We start from the raw sequence: 16,362 nt of genomic DNA on the forward strand, positions 1-16,362 counted from the left end.
TGACGAAACTAGATTAATTGTTATAAAAAACTTATTAAATATGTTATCTTTAAGAAAACGATTTTGACCATTCTCGAAGTTATTTTTGCACAATCATTATGCAACTTGCACCCCATTTGTCCCAATGATACCCCGGCAGAGACTTTGTTCACTTCAGTTGAAACATTTTGTCCCCAGGGGGTGGGGGCCCGGTCAGTTTCCATTAGATCTATGTTGAAACATTTTGATAACTCTAGAAGTCACATGCCCAATCATCATGACATTGGCCAGAACATGTGTGATCATGATATCTAAGTTTAGTATGAAAAGCGTTTCCTTCATTTGGAAAGCATGGCTGTCGGGATCAATTTTCCTTGTAGTATCGGTTTAGCAAAACCTCATGAATTCTTTAGTGTTCATTTATTGATCAATAATTATAAAACTCTCTCATAATATTTATTCCGATTTAATCTCTGTTGAGTTAAAAACAGGGTTCAATGTGGTTACAATCTAAGTCATATTTTAAAGTTAAAGATAAAGAATATGAACACTACAGAGGCAACTTTTTTGGTCCAATCTTCATAAATCTGTGTCAGAAAAACTAGTGTTCGAATGATATCTCGACCATGTTCAAATATGGATTATGTGTAAAAACAAGGTCTGGAGGTCAAATAAAAGAAAACGCATATGAAAATATCTATATATATTTTTTCTTTATGAAACCTCATCAAAGTATTACATTTTGTCATAATTATATATCAAATTATATATCAAATTTGAAACTGATTTACAAGGGACAAAACATACATAGGTCAAATTTAAGAAAAAGTTATAACACTCTGTAGGCCATATTTATTTTAAACAAATCCATATTAAAATTTGTGAGAGCATTTTTCCATATGATTTCTCAGCCGATTGCGAAACTGGATCACGTGGATTCAAAAATTATGTGACTTGGTTAAGTGTTAGAAAAAGCGTGTGAACATTTTGGAGGCCAAATTCATCGCCAACCTTCATTAAAGGGATATTTACGTTGAGTTCGAAACTTGGTCCAATTGGATCAAATTCGAAGAAGAGCTTCTGAGCACTCTAGAAGCCACATGGTTTTGTTTAATCATTATTAAATTTGCTCAGAACATGTATTCTAATAATACTTGTGCTGGGTCTTATGGTATCAAAACATTAGGTCACTCGCATAAATCAAACGTTCGCGAATATTCTAGAAGTGCACTTTCAGTCCGATCCTTCTGAAAGTACTTCCACAACGACAACTACTTCTACTTCGACTACTTATTCTACTACGACTACAAGTACTACTTCTACTACTACTACTACTACTACTACTACTACTACTACTACTACTACTACTACTACTACTACTACTACTATTACTACTACTACTACTACTACTACTACTACTACAACTACTACTAGTTCTACTACTACTACTACTTCCACTACTACTTCTACTACTACTACTACTACTACTACTACTACTACTACTACTTCTACTACTACTACTACTACTACTACTACTACTACTACTACTACTACTACGACTACAAGTACTACTTCTACTTCTACTTCTACTACTACTACTACTACTACTACTACTACTACTACTACTACTACTACTACTACTACTACTACTACTACTACTACTACTACTACTACTACTACTACTACTACTACTACTACTACTACTATTTCTACTACTACTACTACTAATACTACTACTACTACTGCTACTCCCACAACTACTACTACTACTACTACTACTACTACTACTACTACTACTACTACTACTACTACTACTACTACTACTACTACTACTACTACTTCTTCTACTACTACTACTACTACTACTTCTACTACTACTTCTACTACTACTACTACCACTACTACTACTACTACTGCTACTACTATTACTACTACTACTACTACATCTACTACTACTACTACTACTACTACTACTACTACTACTACTACTACTACTACTACTACTACTACTACTACTACTACTACTACTGCTACTGCTAGTGTTTATAATACTTTTGGTTATCCTACTCCTTCTTCTTATACTACCGCTACTAACACTACTTCTTATAATAATAATTATTATTGATAAGTAACGTCCTGATTTCAGGGATGATCGAAGGTATGAAGAAGCTTTATAATCACAAATTAAGTCACGTGACCATATCTCCATTGAATGACTACACAGATGAATACTTACGAGATGTTTATATGCCGCCAAAACTTTTGGCGATGTACAAGGACAGACGGGAATTTAAGAAAGGATACACACTGGTTACACAGTACAAGGATGTGTTTTCAACAGATGAAAAAGTGTACACACGAATATTTCTTCAAGGTGAGGCGGGGTCAGGTAAAACTACATTCTTAGCAAAGTTGGTCCTGGACTGGTGTGAAGAATCCCATATTTCTAGTACATCGGATAAAAGCTCACATTTCTTTGCTGATGTACATGTTCTTAAAGGCTATGTGTTCGTTTTCCATATTTTATTAAGGAATGCGGTTAAACAGTTCGACGTATATACTATGATTAAAGAACAAATAATAGACTTGATATACTCCCAGGAAGACCGTGAGAAGGCATACAGACTATTAAATGAGATTATGAAACGTGAACGTTGCTTGGCACTTCTTGATGGTCTAGATGAGTGGACCGGACCTGGAGATCCTCACAACCTACCGACATTGGTAGTAGATCATAGCAAATGCGTGATGATAATTACAACACGGCCATGGAAATTGGCTGTAGGTAAAATTACTCATTCGGACATCAACGCCTTGCTGCAACTGGAAGGAATAAACAAGCCGTTGGATCTCAGCAAAGTAATCCTGAGCCGCTTTGTAGATATAAAAGAACTTGAAATAAAACACTCAGCTTTTAAGGATTACATATTGAATCAGAAGCTCGAAGAGTTACTGTCCTCACCTTTGATGCTCTCAGCAATTGTGTGTTCATATGCAGAGGGAATTGAACTCAAAGGCTCAAAGTGTGAAATATACATCCTCCTACTGGAAAGTCTTTTTAAGAAACCGAACAGTGAAATTTGTACATTTGAACAGCCCCCATATCCATGCTTCAAACGGACTCAATACATACAGACCAATATTGAACAACTAAATCGTCTGTCCGAATTAGCATTTCATTTGATGTTTGTAAATGAAAAGGAAAACTCTATAGCGTTTAGTATTATGGAATTGAAGAAATTTAAGTTGAATGAAAGCGAACACAAGGAGTTTGTATTAAAATCCGGAATTTTGACGGAGACACGAAACGCCTCTATACTGCGATCGGAATCATCATTTATGTTTTTCCACTTGAGCATGCAGGAATTCCTCGCTGCTTATCATATTGCCCGCAATACCCATCTCATTGATGGCATAATTTCTGATTATCTGAAACGTCACAATGCTGCATATCTTGACGTATCACAGGTTTTTATATTCCTGTGTGGACTGGACATATCGGGTGCAGAAAAGCTATCAAGTATGATGAATGAACAGAACACTTGTGATGCGCCTGGTACATTGCTTGAACGCGATGGTTTGATCCATCTAAGGCACCTCTACGATTTTCAAAAAATCCCACTGGCAGGATACAGAGAAGCTGTTTCAAATGGACATACCGGCATTTCCATTACACTTAGTCATTTTAACTTTGATCTGAAAAAATTTGATGAGCACACCATCAGAGATCTTCATAGGATTTGGACAATTAACGGGGCCAATGCCATTTCCTTGGTAGTTTACTGTGAGAACACCTTTGAAAAAAAACGAATTTCAACTGCAAACGACGAGTCTGCATCGCATATTAAGTTTGACCTTAATTCGTGTACCCAGCTGAAGTACTTACAACTAGGAAAGGACGGCATATTGATTACAGGTAAATATACAACAATGTACATTTTTTAATGTGAATGTGAATGTGTGTTAGTTGTCTATATGTTTTATTCATCACATAAATTATACACTGATTAACTACGTTAGCTAATTAAAAATATGTCAGGCAGTACTTTTAGATGTGCTATATAAATCATAGTCATTATTGCAAAAAAGACCTAATGTGTGTAATAATGACCACTTTGCTTGATTAATTCAAGTAAAATCAAACAGATCGATCAGTAAGGCTATTTTCGTTTTCATTTTATATCGATTACTTCGACAAATGTGTTTATATTTTTGAGTTTAGATTAATATGTTTAACTTTAAAGAGAAATGCCGTTTTAATAAATGCTATTTTACCAATAAGTAATTTCTAAAACGTTTTGAATAATCAACAAAAATAGCAAACACGATTTTAATACTTAAAAACGATGATTTTGGTTTCCGTTAACCGCTCGGGTATTTCCGCCACCTATTTTGGCGGTGACGTCAGCTTAACATAACGTGCATGACACGGAAACTCGTCCATTGTTATTACCAGGATGCAGAATCAACGGGGTTTCCCGGATTTAACAAACGGGGCTGGACAGAATGTTAACGCACCGTTATACGGAATCCGGATAGGGCCAAGTTGAGTGTCGCGTGTCGACCTTCGAGGTCGACACACGACATTCTCGCGACATTCTCTCGACGCTCAATACGACGCGCGACAATCATGCGACAATCAATATTTGAGTGTCGCATATCGCGCTGGGCTTTAGAAAAAAAAAATTCGCAGAAAATCTTGACTGACGACTGAATTGTCGCGCGTCGTATTGAGCGTCGAGAGAATGTCGCTTGAATGTCGCGAGAATGTCGCGAGAATGTCGCGAGAATGTCGTGTGTCGACCTTCGAGCGCGACACTCGACATTCTCGCGACATTCTCTCGGCGCACGACAAATCAGTCGACAGTCAATATGATATATCGCGAGAATGTCGCCTGTCGACCTAAAAATCACACGACATTCTCTCGACGCACGACATTCTCTCGACGCTTAATACGATATATCGAGCCAATATCGCGCAATTGTCGCTTGTCGACCTAAAAACCCCTAGGTCGACACACGACATTCTCTCGACGCTCTCTCGACGCGCGACAAATCAGTCGACAGTCAATATTTGAGTGTCGAATATCGCGCTGGGTTTTAGAAAAAAATTATCGCAGAAAATCTTGACTGTCGACTGATTGGTCGCGCGTCGTATTGAGCGTCGCGAGAATGTCGCGAGAATGTCGCGAGAATGTCGCGAGAATGTCGTGTGTCGACCTTCGAGCGCGACACTCGACATTCTCGCGACATTCTCTCGACGCGCGACAAATCAGTCGACAGTCAATATGATATATCGCGAAAACTACTAGGTCGACACACGACATTCTCTCGACGCTCAATACGACGCGCGACAAATCAGTCGACAGTCAAGATTGACTGTCGACTGATTTGTCGCGCGTCGAGAGAGCGTCGAGAGAATGTCGCTTGAATGTCGTGTGTCGACCGGTGTGGGAGTATTTTTTTCATCTGCAAGCAAGGTGTTATAGTAACTTTTTCAGCTTAAGTAAAAATAGCGGCATCTAGTAGCAGCAATAACAGCAGCAGCAGCAACAGTAGCAGCAGCAGCTGCAGCAGTAGTAGCAGCAGTAGCAGCAGTAGCAGTAGTAACAGTATTAGTAGTTGTTGTAGTAGTAGTAGTAGCTGCAGTAGAAGCAGTAGCAGCAGCAGCAGTAGCAGCAGCAGCAGTAGCAGCAGCAGCAGTAGAAGCAACAGCAGTAGCAGCAGTAGTAGCAGTAGCAGCAGTAGCAGCAGTAGCAGAAGTAACAGTAGAAGCAGCAGTAGAAGGAGTAGCAGCAGTAGAAGTAGTATCAGAAGTAGCTGAAGTAGTAGTAGTAGTAGTAGTAGTAGTAGTAGTAGTAGTAGTAGTAGTAGTAGTTGTAGTAGTAGTAGAAGTAGTAGTAGTAGTAGTAGTAGTAGTAGTAGTAGTAGTAGTAGTAGTAGTAGTAGAAGTAGTAGTAGTAGTAGTAGTAGTAGCGGTAGTGGTAGTGAGACTGGTAGTAGTGGTAGTGGTAGTGAGACTGGTGGTTGTGGTAGTAGTAGTTGTAGTAGTAACATAATCAGGAGTAGTAATAGAGAAGCAGTAGCAGAAGCAACAGCAGTAGCAGTAGCGGCAGTAGCAGCAGCAGCAGTATTATTATTATTATTATTATTAGTAGTAGTAGTAGTAGAAGTAGTAGTAGTAGTAGAAGTAGTAGTAGCAGCAGCAGCAGCAGCAGCAGTAGTAGTAGCAGTAGCAGCAGAAGCAGGAGTAACAACAGTAGCAGCAGTAGCAGGAGTAGCAGTAGTAGCAGTAGTAGCAGTAGTAGCAGTAGTAGCAGAAGTAGCAGCAGTAGTAGTAGTAGTAGTAGTAGTAGCAGTAGTAGAAGTAGCAGTAGTAGTAGTAGTAGAAGTAGTAGTAGTAGTAGTAGTAGTAGTAGTAGTAGTAGTAGTAGTAGTAGTAGTAGTAGTAGTAGTAGTAGTAGTAGTAGTAGTAGCAGTATTAGTAGTAGAAGTAGTAGTAGTAGTAGTAGCGGTAGTGTTAGTGATACTGGTAGTAGTGGTAGTGGTAGTGGGACTGGTGGTAGTGGTAGAAGTAGTTGTAGTAGTAGCAGAATCAGGTAGTAGTAGTAGCAGTAGCAGTGTAGTAGCAGTTGCAGCACCACCAACAGTAGCAGTAGTAGTAGTTGTAGTAGTAGTAGTAGTAGCTGCAGTAGAAGCAGTAGCAGCAGCAGCTGTAGCAGTATCAGCAGTAGCGGCAATAGCAGCAGCAGTAGCAGTATTAGTAGTTGTTGTAGTAGAAGTAGTAGCTGCAGTAGAAGCAGCAGTAGCAGCAGCATCAGTAGCAGCAGCATCAGTAGCATCAGTAGCAGTAGTAGTAGTTGTAGTAGTAGTACTAGTAGCTGCAGTAGAAGCAGTAGCAGCATTAGCAGCAGCATCAGTATTAGCAGCAGGAGTAGCAGCAGCAGTGGCAGCAGCAGCAGTAGCAACAGCAGCAGTAGCAGCAGCAGCAGGAGTAGCAGTAGTAACAGTATAAGTAGTAGTTGTAGTAGTAGTAGTAGTAGCTGCAGTAGAAGCAGTAACAGCAGCATCAGTAGCAACAGTAGCAGCAGTAGCAGTATCAGCAGTAGCGGCAGTAGCAGCAGCAGTAGCAGTATTAGTAGTTGTTGTAGTAGTAGTAGCAGTAGCTGCAGTAGAAGCAGAAGCAGCAGTAGCAGCAGCATCCGTAGCAGCAGCATCAGTAGCAGCAGCAGCAGTAGCAGTAGTAGTAGTTGTTGTAATAGTAGTAGTAGTAGCTACAGTAGAAGCAGTTGCAGCCTTAGCAGCAGCAATAGTATCAGCAGCAGGAGTAGCAGCAGCAGTAGCAGAATCAGCAGCAGTAGCAGCAGTAGCAGCAGTAGCAGGAGTAGCAGTAGTAGCAGTAGTAACAGTATTAGTAGTTGTTGTAGTAGTAGTAGTAGTAGTAGCTGCAGTAGAAGCAGTAACAGCAGCATCAGTAGCAACAGTAGTAGCAGTAGCAGCTGTAGCAGGAATAACAGCAGTAGCAGCAGTAGCAGGAGTAGCAGAAGTAGCAGTAGTAGCAGAAGTAGCAGCAGTAGTAGTAGTAGTAGCAGTACTAGTAGTAGCAGTAGTAGTAGTAGTAGTAGTAGTAGTAGTAGTAGTAGTAGTAGTAGTAGTAGTAGTAGTAGTACTATTAGTAGTAGTAGTAGTAGTAGTAGCAGTAGTAGAAGTAGTAGAAGTAGTAATAGTAGTAGTAGTAGTAGAAGTAGTAGAAGTAGTAGTAGTAGTAGTAGTAGTATTAGTAGTAGTAGTAGTAGTAGTAGTAGTAGTAGTAGTAGTAGTAGCGGTAGTGGTAGTGTGACTGGTAGTAGTGGTAGTGGTAGTTGGACTGGTGGTAGTGGTAGTAGTAGTTGAAGTAGTAGCAGGATCAGGAGTAGTAATAGTAGCAGTAGCAGTGTAGTAGCAGTTGCAGCACTACCAACAGTAGCAGTAGTTGTAGTTGTTGTAATAGTAGTAGTAGCTGCAATAGAAGCAGGAGCAGCAGCAGCAGCAGTAGCAGCAGAAGCGGCAGCAGGAGTAGCAGCAACAGAAGCAGTAGTAGCTGCAGCAGCAGTATCAGCAGCAGTAGCAGCAGCAGCAGTAGCAGCAGCAGCAGTAGCAGCGTAGTAGCAGCAGTAGCACCGTAGTAGCAGCAGTAGTAGCAGCTGCAGCAGTAGTAGCAGCAGTAGCAACAGTATTAGTAGTTGTTGTAGTAGTAGTAGTAGCTGCAGTAGAAGCAATAGCAGCAACTTCAGTAGCAAAAGTCGCAGCAGTAGCAGCAACAGCAGTAGCAGCAGTAGTAGCAGTAGCAGCAGTTGCAGGAGTAACAGCAGCAGCAGCAGTAGAGGGAGTAGCAGCAGTAGCAGTAGTAGCAGAAGTAGCTGCAGTAGTAGGAGAAGTAGTAGCAGTAGTAGTAGTAGCAGTAGTAGTAGTAGTAGTTGTTGTTGTTGTTGTAGTAGTAGTAGTAGTAAAAGTAGAAGTAGTAGTAGAAGTAGTAGTAGTAGCGGTAGTAGTAGTAGTAGTAGTAGTAGTAGTAGAAGTAGTAGTAGTAGTAGTAGTAGTAGTAGTAGTAGTAGTAGTAGTAGTAGTAGTAGTAGTAGTAGTAGTAGTAGTAGTAGTAGTAGTAGTAGTAGTAGTAGTAGTAGTAGTAGTAGTAGTAGTAGTAGTAGTAGTAGTAATAGTAGTAGTAGTAGTAGTAGTAGTAGTAGAAGTAGAAGTAGTAGTAGTAGCGGTAGTGTTAGTGATACTGGTAGTAGTGGTAGTGGTAGTGGGACTGGTGGTAGTGGTAGTAGTAGTTGTAGTAGTAGCAGGATCAGGAGAAGTTATAGTAGCAGTAGCAGTAGCAGTGTAGTAGCAGTTGCATCACTACCAACAGTAGCAGTAGTTGTAGTTGTTGTAATAGTAGGAGTAGCTGCCGTAGAAGCAGTAGCAGCAGCAGCAGCAGTAGCGGCAGCAGGAGTAGCAGCAGCAGTAGCAGCAGCAGTAGCAGCAACAGCAGTAGCAGCAGTACTTCTGTAGCAGTAGTAGTAGTAGTAGTAGTAGTAGTAGTAGTAGTAGTAGTAGTAGTAGTAGTAGTAGCAGTAGTAGTAGTAGTAGTAGTGATGGTAGTAGCGGTAGTGGTAGTTCGACTGGTTATAGTGGTAGTGGTAGTGGGACTGGTAGTAGTGGCAGTAATACTTGTAGTAGTAGAAGTAGTAGAAGTAATAGTAGCAGTAGTATTGCAGTAGCTGCACCAGCACCACCAGCATTGGCAATAGAAGTAGTTGTTGTAGAAGTAGTAGTAGCTGCAGCAGTAATAATAGCACTACTAGAGTAGTAGTCAAAATTCAGTCATTGTTGCGTGATTGTTTCGAGTATGGTCGTTTGGGTTCACGCTATTTTACACCCACGTGTTAGTGTTCAAGTCACATTAAGATGTTTATTCGGCTGAAATTCCATGCAATAAACACATGTTTTCTTCTGGTTCTAAGCTCAGGATGGAAGCCCATATTATTTTTTTTTGTATGCTTTTATCTTTAATAGAGACAAGGAGTTTAACTTCGTTTGCCGTAAAACTATACCATCTTTACTGTAAACTAGGGTCGACTTCGATCGCTCACTTTAGTCTGGAAACGGAAGTTGTAATACGCATGTTTAGTAGGGTAAGTGATGGAATGCGCTTTAGTTTGGATGGGTTATTTAAGAATACAGATACTAACTATTTTGAGTATACTCTCTCAAAACGAGAACATCATACAGAACCAAATTACATGGGAATACCAGAAAATATCGACGATTTTCGTGCACACTATCGAGTAACAAGACATTTATTCGATATATTGCTTGAAATGACAGTGCTGTTTAGTTAAGCTTGGAACTTCATGTACATTTCTTGAATAATTTTACTTCAAGTTCAACAAATTTTCCTGCGCCTGCTATCAAATAAATCATGTTTTACTGAGAGATTTCTGAGTGTTTCTTTTAAAAATCATGTAAGCAGACTTAATTAATCATTTAATAAATACTTGAGGCTCGCTCTGTAAAAAGAGATTTTAATGCATGTACATAGTGTTGTCCCATATTAGGCTGTGTAGTCCGCACAGGCTTATCAGGTGCGATACTTTCTGCCATAACTGGATTTTCGCTCATAGAAAAATACGACAAAATCGGAAAGTGTCTCCCTGATTAGTGTGGACTGAACATGCAATCTGGTAAAACAATTTAGGCGCATGCATTAATTAGATTATAGCCGACTGAATGCTCTTTACTTTTGATTCATGACACAGTTACATGTAATAATTTATGATTTGTCCATTTTAAATGATGCATATTTTATTGTACTGGGTTGAACGATACTTTTATTTTAATAATGTGTCCACTCAACATTCTTGCAGTTATGTTTTGCTGTGTTATATAATTATATAATATTAAATAAAATTTTAACAACTAGCTTCTCTTTTCTTCATGTGATTTATTTATATATTTTAAACCAAAAATACAACAAAATCCATAACATAATGAACGCAAAACATGATACCCTATATTCACGGAACAAAACTATGTTTGACAAAATTCATAATCAAGGTTCCCAATTTTCAAAAAATTTCCAAATCAAATTATTTCCAAGTTCCATCAATTATTTATCTATTATTGCATAAATTCTATCTATAATGCCCTCTGGCGGGGTGCAGAAACTTGGCAAAAGGAGGGCTTGAACGGGAGAAATCGTGTATTAACAATGTATTAACAATGCGATTCACGTGCCGTTCAAGCCCTGTTATGTGTTTTTCATATCCTTAATCTTTTCCAAGCATAATGGGGAACTGAATAAGCACCAGTTTCCTCATGCATGCATGGATAATGACTATTTCAATCCACTTGTCAAGTTATACCATCTGCACTCTCTTGACAACAGCTTTATTGTATTGGCAACGTCATTGAAGATTAAGGTTATTTACTCAACACTTTCAAAAGACTATGCTGTAAATGTAAGTGTTTATGTACCTTCAACGTTCCTGCTGTAAATTCCAAAATAATTCCTCATTTCTTACTTTACGCGGCTGCATTTCAACTTTGCATTAATCCACTGTTTAAACACATATTAAATCGAAAACTGCCTATCCGAAGGTAAAGCCTCGTCATTTCGGATGATGACCGAGTGAGGCATATGTAAAACACAACCTTGAACTGTATTGAAATAATCGAATTATTTTGTCGATGTCGATATTGGCTCGATATATCGTATTGAGCGTCGAGAGAATGTCGTGCGTCGAGAGAATGTCGTGTGATTTTTAGGTCGACAGGCGACATTCTCGCGATATATCATATTGACTGTCGACTGATTTGTCGTGCGTCGAGAGAATGTCGCGAGAACGTCGAGTGTCGCGACATTCTCTCGACGCTCAATACGACGCGCGACAATTCAGTCGACAGTCAAGATTTTCTGGGATTTTTTTTTCTAAAACCCAGCGAGATATGCGACACTCAAATATTGATTGTCGCATGATTGTCGCGCGTCGTATTAAGCGTCGAGAGAATGTCGCGAGACTGTCGTGTGTCGACCTTCGAGTCGACCTCGAAGGTCGACACGCGACACTCAACTTGGCCCTATCCGGATTCCGTACCGTTAAGAACTTTATTTTTGCAAATATGTCAAGTTATTGAAATACATTTGCAACAATATTTAGACAAAGACAGTTGTTCTTGCAGTTTGTGTCGATATCTATAGATTTGAGAATAAATCCTTGAATACGTTTGAAATTTGTGACATAATTTTACATTTCGTGAAGCATAACCATATACATAAAGTAGACATCGATTTTTTTGTTCAGGCTTATTAAATAAAGTAATTGTTATGTATTTCACATTGCCATACGCAGAATAAAAAACTGTCTTTTATGCACTAGTAACAATTCTGAAGAAAAATTGTTTTAAAATGTTATTGGAGAAAAAGCACCGCTTGCTGGTGTGTGTAAATCAATTTACGTTTAATTGGGAAACCAACAAAGTCACGTGATCCTGCACCCTGATAACGCATTGGAGCTGAACATATCGCGCGTATGGTCAACTTTGACAATCGATATAAGTTTATTTGGTTATTGTTTATATTAAGTTTTATTGAAAGCGTGTGTTACAACTGTTTTTGCTAGCAAAACGTTAATCAATTTGTGGTTCAGTTAGTTTCTTTCGGGTGCAAGGAACGTGCGGACAATAAATTTGAAATACACAGCGGATTCTATAAATAAAAATGCTTGTTATATTTTATGGATTTTCGCGACAAATTCTAAATGTATTAATATAAATAGAAACGTGGATCATTGTTATGTATTTAGTAATTAACAGGAATATTTTCAAAATGCCGTTATTTTTATACGTATGTATGCATCAATGGTTTGAAAGAAAATATGTTATTTGAACCCTTCGCGTATTATTAAGGCCTCAAAAATATTATGTGTGCTTGTCAGTATCAATTATATTCCCAGATAATGAGAGAATCACTGTTATGGTAAAAAATGAGTGTATACACTAACACTAATACTTAACAAAAATAATGTTTTACAACACAGACGAGTAACAGACAGCATTTTAAAAGGCAATTAGAATAATATTTATATTGTTTGCTAACATCATTCAGTATGTAATAGTGTACTATTTACAATAACATATAGTACGTTATGGGTTTTGTGCATGGTTCATAATCATTAGTATTGATTTCACAAACAATAAACAGCTTGACATTTCTCAGTAATGGTAATTATCTGGATTCAATTAAATGTCACAAAGGGAAGGATTGCTTTCTCACTTTATTAACATACACAAATATCCATGGCAACCTGTCAATTGGGATCTCGAATTGACTCCATTTACCAGTACTGAGTATTATTTAACACAGATATGCAAATTGTGTCATACAGTTTATGGCTATTTGGGTGTTGAAATGTGTCTTATCAGTGGATATATCTGAAGTTGAGATTATCCCTTCCCCAATTAAACCAATTTTGCATCATAAACATTAATCACTGTCAGCAGCATCCTGTCGACCAAGGTCCCCCCCTCCCCACCCTGTCCTCTTATCAGTACATCTATATGCCATTGTTTTTATTATAACCCCATTACCATTTGTAATGGGGGCTATATAGGAGTCACTTTGTCGGTCAGTCAGTCGGTCGGTCGGTCTGTCAGTCTTGAAAATTTCATCCGATCTACACCAAACTTGGTCAGAAGTTGTATCTAGATGATGTCTATGTCAAGTTTGAATATGGGTCATGCCGGGTCAAACACTAGGTCACGGGGTCACTTAGTGCGTTTTAAACCCGAAAGTTTGTCCGGACCATATTTATGTCATGTATCGTTAGATTTAAAAATGACTTGGTACATTTGTTCACCATCATGGGACGGTGTGTCATGCGAAAGAAGTACGTCGATATCTCCAAGGTCAAGGTCATACTTGGAGTTGCCCATAAATGAGCTTGTCCGAGCCATAACTTTGTCATTTATTGTGACACATTAAATTCATTTGGCACATTTGTTCACCATCATTGGGCGGTGTGTCATGCGAAAGAATTACGTCGATATCTCCAAAGTCAAGTTCAAACTTTGAGTTCAAAGGTCAAAAATTGCCATAAATGAGCTTGTCCGGGCCCTAACTATGACGTTCATTGCGAGATTTTAAAATCATTTGGCGCATTTGTTCACCATCATTGGACGGTGTGCCATGCGAAAGAATTACGTCGATATCTCCAAGGTCAAGGTCACACTTTGAGTTCAAAGGTCAAAAGTGGCCATAAATGAGCTTGTCCGGGCCATAACTATGTCGTTCATTGTGAGATTTTAAAATCATTTGGCGCATTTGTTCACCATCATTGGACGGTGTGTCATGCGAAAGAATTACGTCGATATCTGCAACGTCAAGGTCACACGTTGAGTTCAAAGGTCAAAAATGGCCATAAATGATCCTGTCCGGGCCATAAATTCAAGTTAAATTGCCGCGTAGAAATTGCATTTCAGATTTCTGTTGGATGATTCACAATCTAGTGTTCGTCATGAGATACACTTTACATGATAATATCTGTATCACGGTAGTATTTGAATCTAGCAAAAAGCTATCGTTTCTGGTCAAAACCAGCGGTTTATGCTTGTGCTTGTGGTGAAACGCGCCGTTATCCATGCATCCATTCTATGAATATTTTCTTTAGTGTCCAAATGAAGTTCCTTGTGTACATACCTAAGCACTCAATGGTTATCTCTAGAGTTATTAGCACGAGTCTCTGTAATGCCATAAATGATCAGATTATTCTGCATACTCATGGCGTCAGTATCTAGTTGTATTTACTAACATATTGTACATACGCGCCTTTCCCTCACATATTTGCTTTATTTTTATCCATTTTATAATCAAGTTCTTGACTGTATTTGTTACATTTTAGATAAGTCTAATAGAAGAATTGTGTTCATCTTCTACATTATTCAATTTATTGAAGATACTTGGAGAAAAACTCGGAATGATTGTGCGAGAGCATGAGATTTCTATGCGAGATCTCGATATAAATGTCGCGATCTCGCTTCAAAACTTTGCGTCCTCACATCATACTCTCGTGTTTTTCGGCGTAAGCTGTATTAAGCCAGCTTTTCACCCTGACTTGACCTTTGTAAGGGTCCAATAATACTCAAATAAAATTTCCCGCGGCTAGGTATGAATGAATACACTTCATTTATTCCATTGGCTGATTTGAGTATAACACCAGAACATTGGAAACATATCCGCGTCTTTGTAACACTGTTTTACTGCATGAAACAATTTTATCTCTAATGAAAAGGCTCAATAGATAGAACAGTTTTACAATCAATTTTCGACATAAATACAGTTTGTGCGTTCACCTTTTATTTTCAGAGAATTACCAGCGCAAAAGCGTTTATACTAAAGGCTATGTTGTCATATTTAGTACTTACTTGCATTGCATTTCAACCCGCGAGGTTTCGGGTCAATAAGCGGCTATTTGTGAAAGTCATAGTTTATATACAGTTCATCGTCGGAGTTCGCAGAAGGGGTTGCGATCATTGTGTTACACCGGTCTTACTGACAATAACGTAGTGACTGTAATGCATTGCATTCCAATCCGCAAGTAATCAAGGTCAGTTTGTCAGTTTGCGGTCAGTTGCAGAAATCTTTATATAAACGCCGTCTCGTAAACTTTGTGCACTTGAAGTCTGTTTTGATCAGAAAGATACTAAATAAAGATATTCGGCGATATTATTGTGGTATGTCAATCATCGATTTTTAATATGGTTTCAATATTGGCATGATAAGGACCAATTTTGATAAAATTAATTAGAAATATTTATCCATTTAGACCAGTTTATTAAGCATGAGCACAATAATTCACTATACTATAATTATGCAATTAAATAAGATTCGAGTATTGCCGGCTGACCTATATGCACTCGTTTATTTTCATGTTTCTTGTGTTTTTCTATTGTGTAAATATAGATATCTGAGTAATAATATCACATAAAGCATAATAAGCCACGAAATCTGGCGCAACACCCCGTAATTGATTTGCTTATGATGTAGCTAAGAACTGCGCAGAAAAAAGGCATCCGCTACTTTTTATCTCATAGAGATAACTTTTGATCGTTCATAAACATCGACCACAATCAACGCCGTATATCTTTTTTAAAGATATTTCTTGTTGAATCTTGACACGAAGTCGTTCCATCGATTTTCACTCTCGTTATCCAGAGTTCATAAATATGCAACAACGAGTGCCCAAGTGAACACTGTACAGTGACGTGTGAACTGTTATGGCTTTTGCTTTAAAGCATACAAGGCTGTGATGCTGGTACTTTCCCCAGTCATTCCGAAATGTAGCTTCGGAATACACAAATGCACACTCGTTTTACGAACTCAACCGGTTATCCACACATGTACATACGCGCGTATCGCGCACTAGGCTGGTGAACGGAATTTCGAATGCCAGTTTGACCTTTTTTATACATGTTGATCCATCTACTGATAAGATCCATCGTATTTTCTTATAAAAATGAAAATTTAGTTCAAATCTTCGACACAACAACACAATTCAAAATGTCACTTTTTTCTGTTTCATTCATTATAGGCTTTTTTTCGGCGTGCTGTATTAAGCCAGCTTTTCACCTTAGCCTGACCTTTGTAAGTGCCCAATAAAATTCAAATAAAATTTCCCGCGGCTAGGTACGAATGAATACATTTCATTTATTCCATTGGCTGATTTGAGTATAACACCAGAAAATTGGAAACATATCCGCGTCTTTGTAACACTGTTTTACTGCATGAAACAATTTTATCTCTTATGAAAAGGCTCAATAGATAGAACAGTTTTACAATCAATTTTCGACATAAATACAGTT

General features: G+C 38.4%; 1 protein-coding gene across 1 annotated transcript in view; it reads left to right on the top strand.

Moving 5' to 3' along the window:
- Window positions 1-16,362, top strand: part of LOC127845309 (uncharacterized) — a 58,768-nt gene that overhangs the window by 37,479 nt on the left and 4,927 nt on the right. The window contains exon 5 of the mRNA XM_052376141.1: window positions 2,126-3,895. Coding sequence (XP_052232101.1) covers window positions 2,126-3,895 — 1,770 coding nt within the window. The remainder of the gene's footprint in view (window positions 1-2,125; window positions 3,896-16,362) is intronic.

This window comes from Dreissena polymorpha, chromosome 9 (genome assembly GCF_020536995.1).
Source record: "Dreissena polymorpha isolate Duluth1 chromosome 9, UMN_Dpol_1.0, whole genome shotgun sequence".
In the NCBI taxonomy this organism is placed as follows: Eukaryota; Metazoa; Mollusca; class Bivalvia; order Myida; family Dreissenidae; genus Dreissena; species Dreissena polymorpha.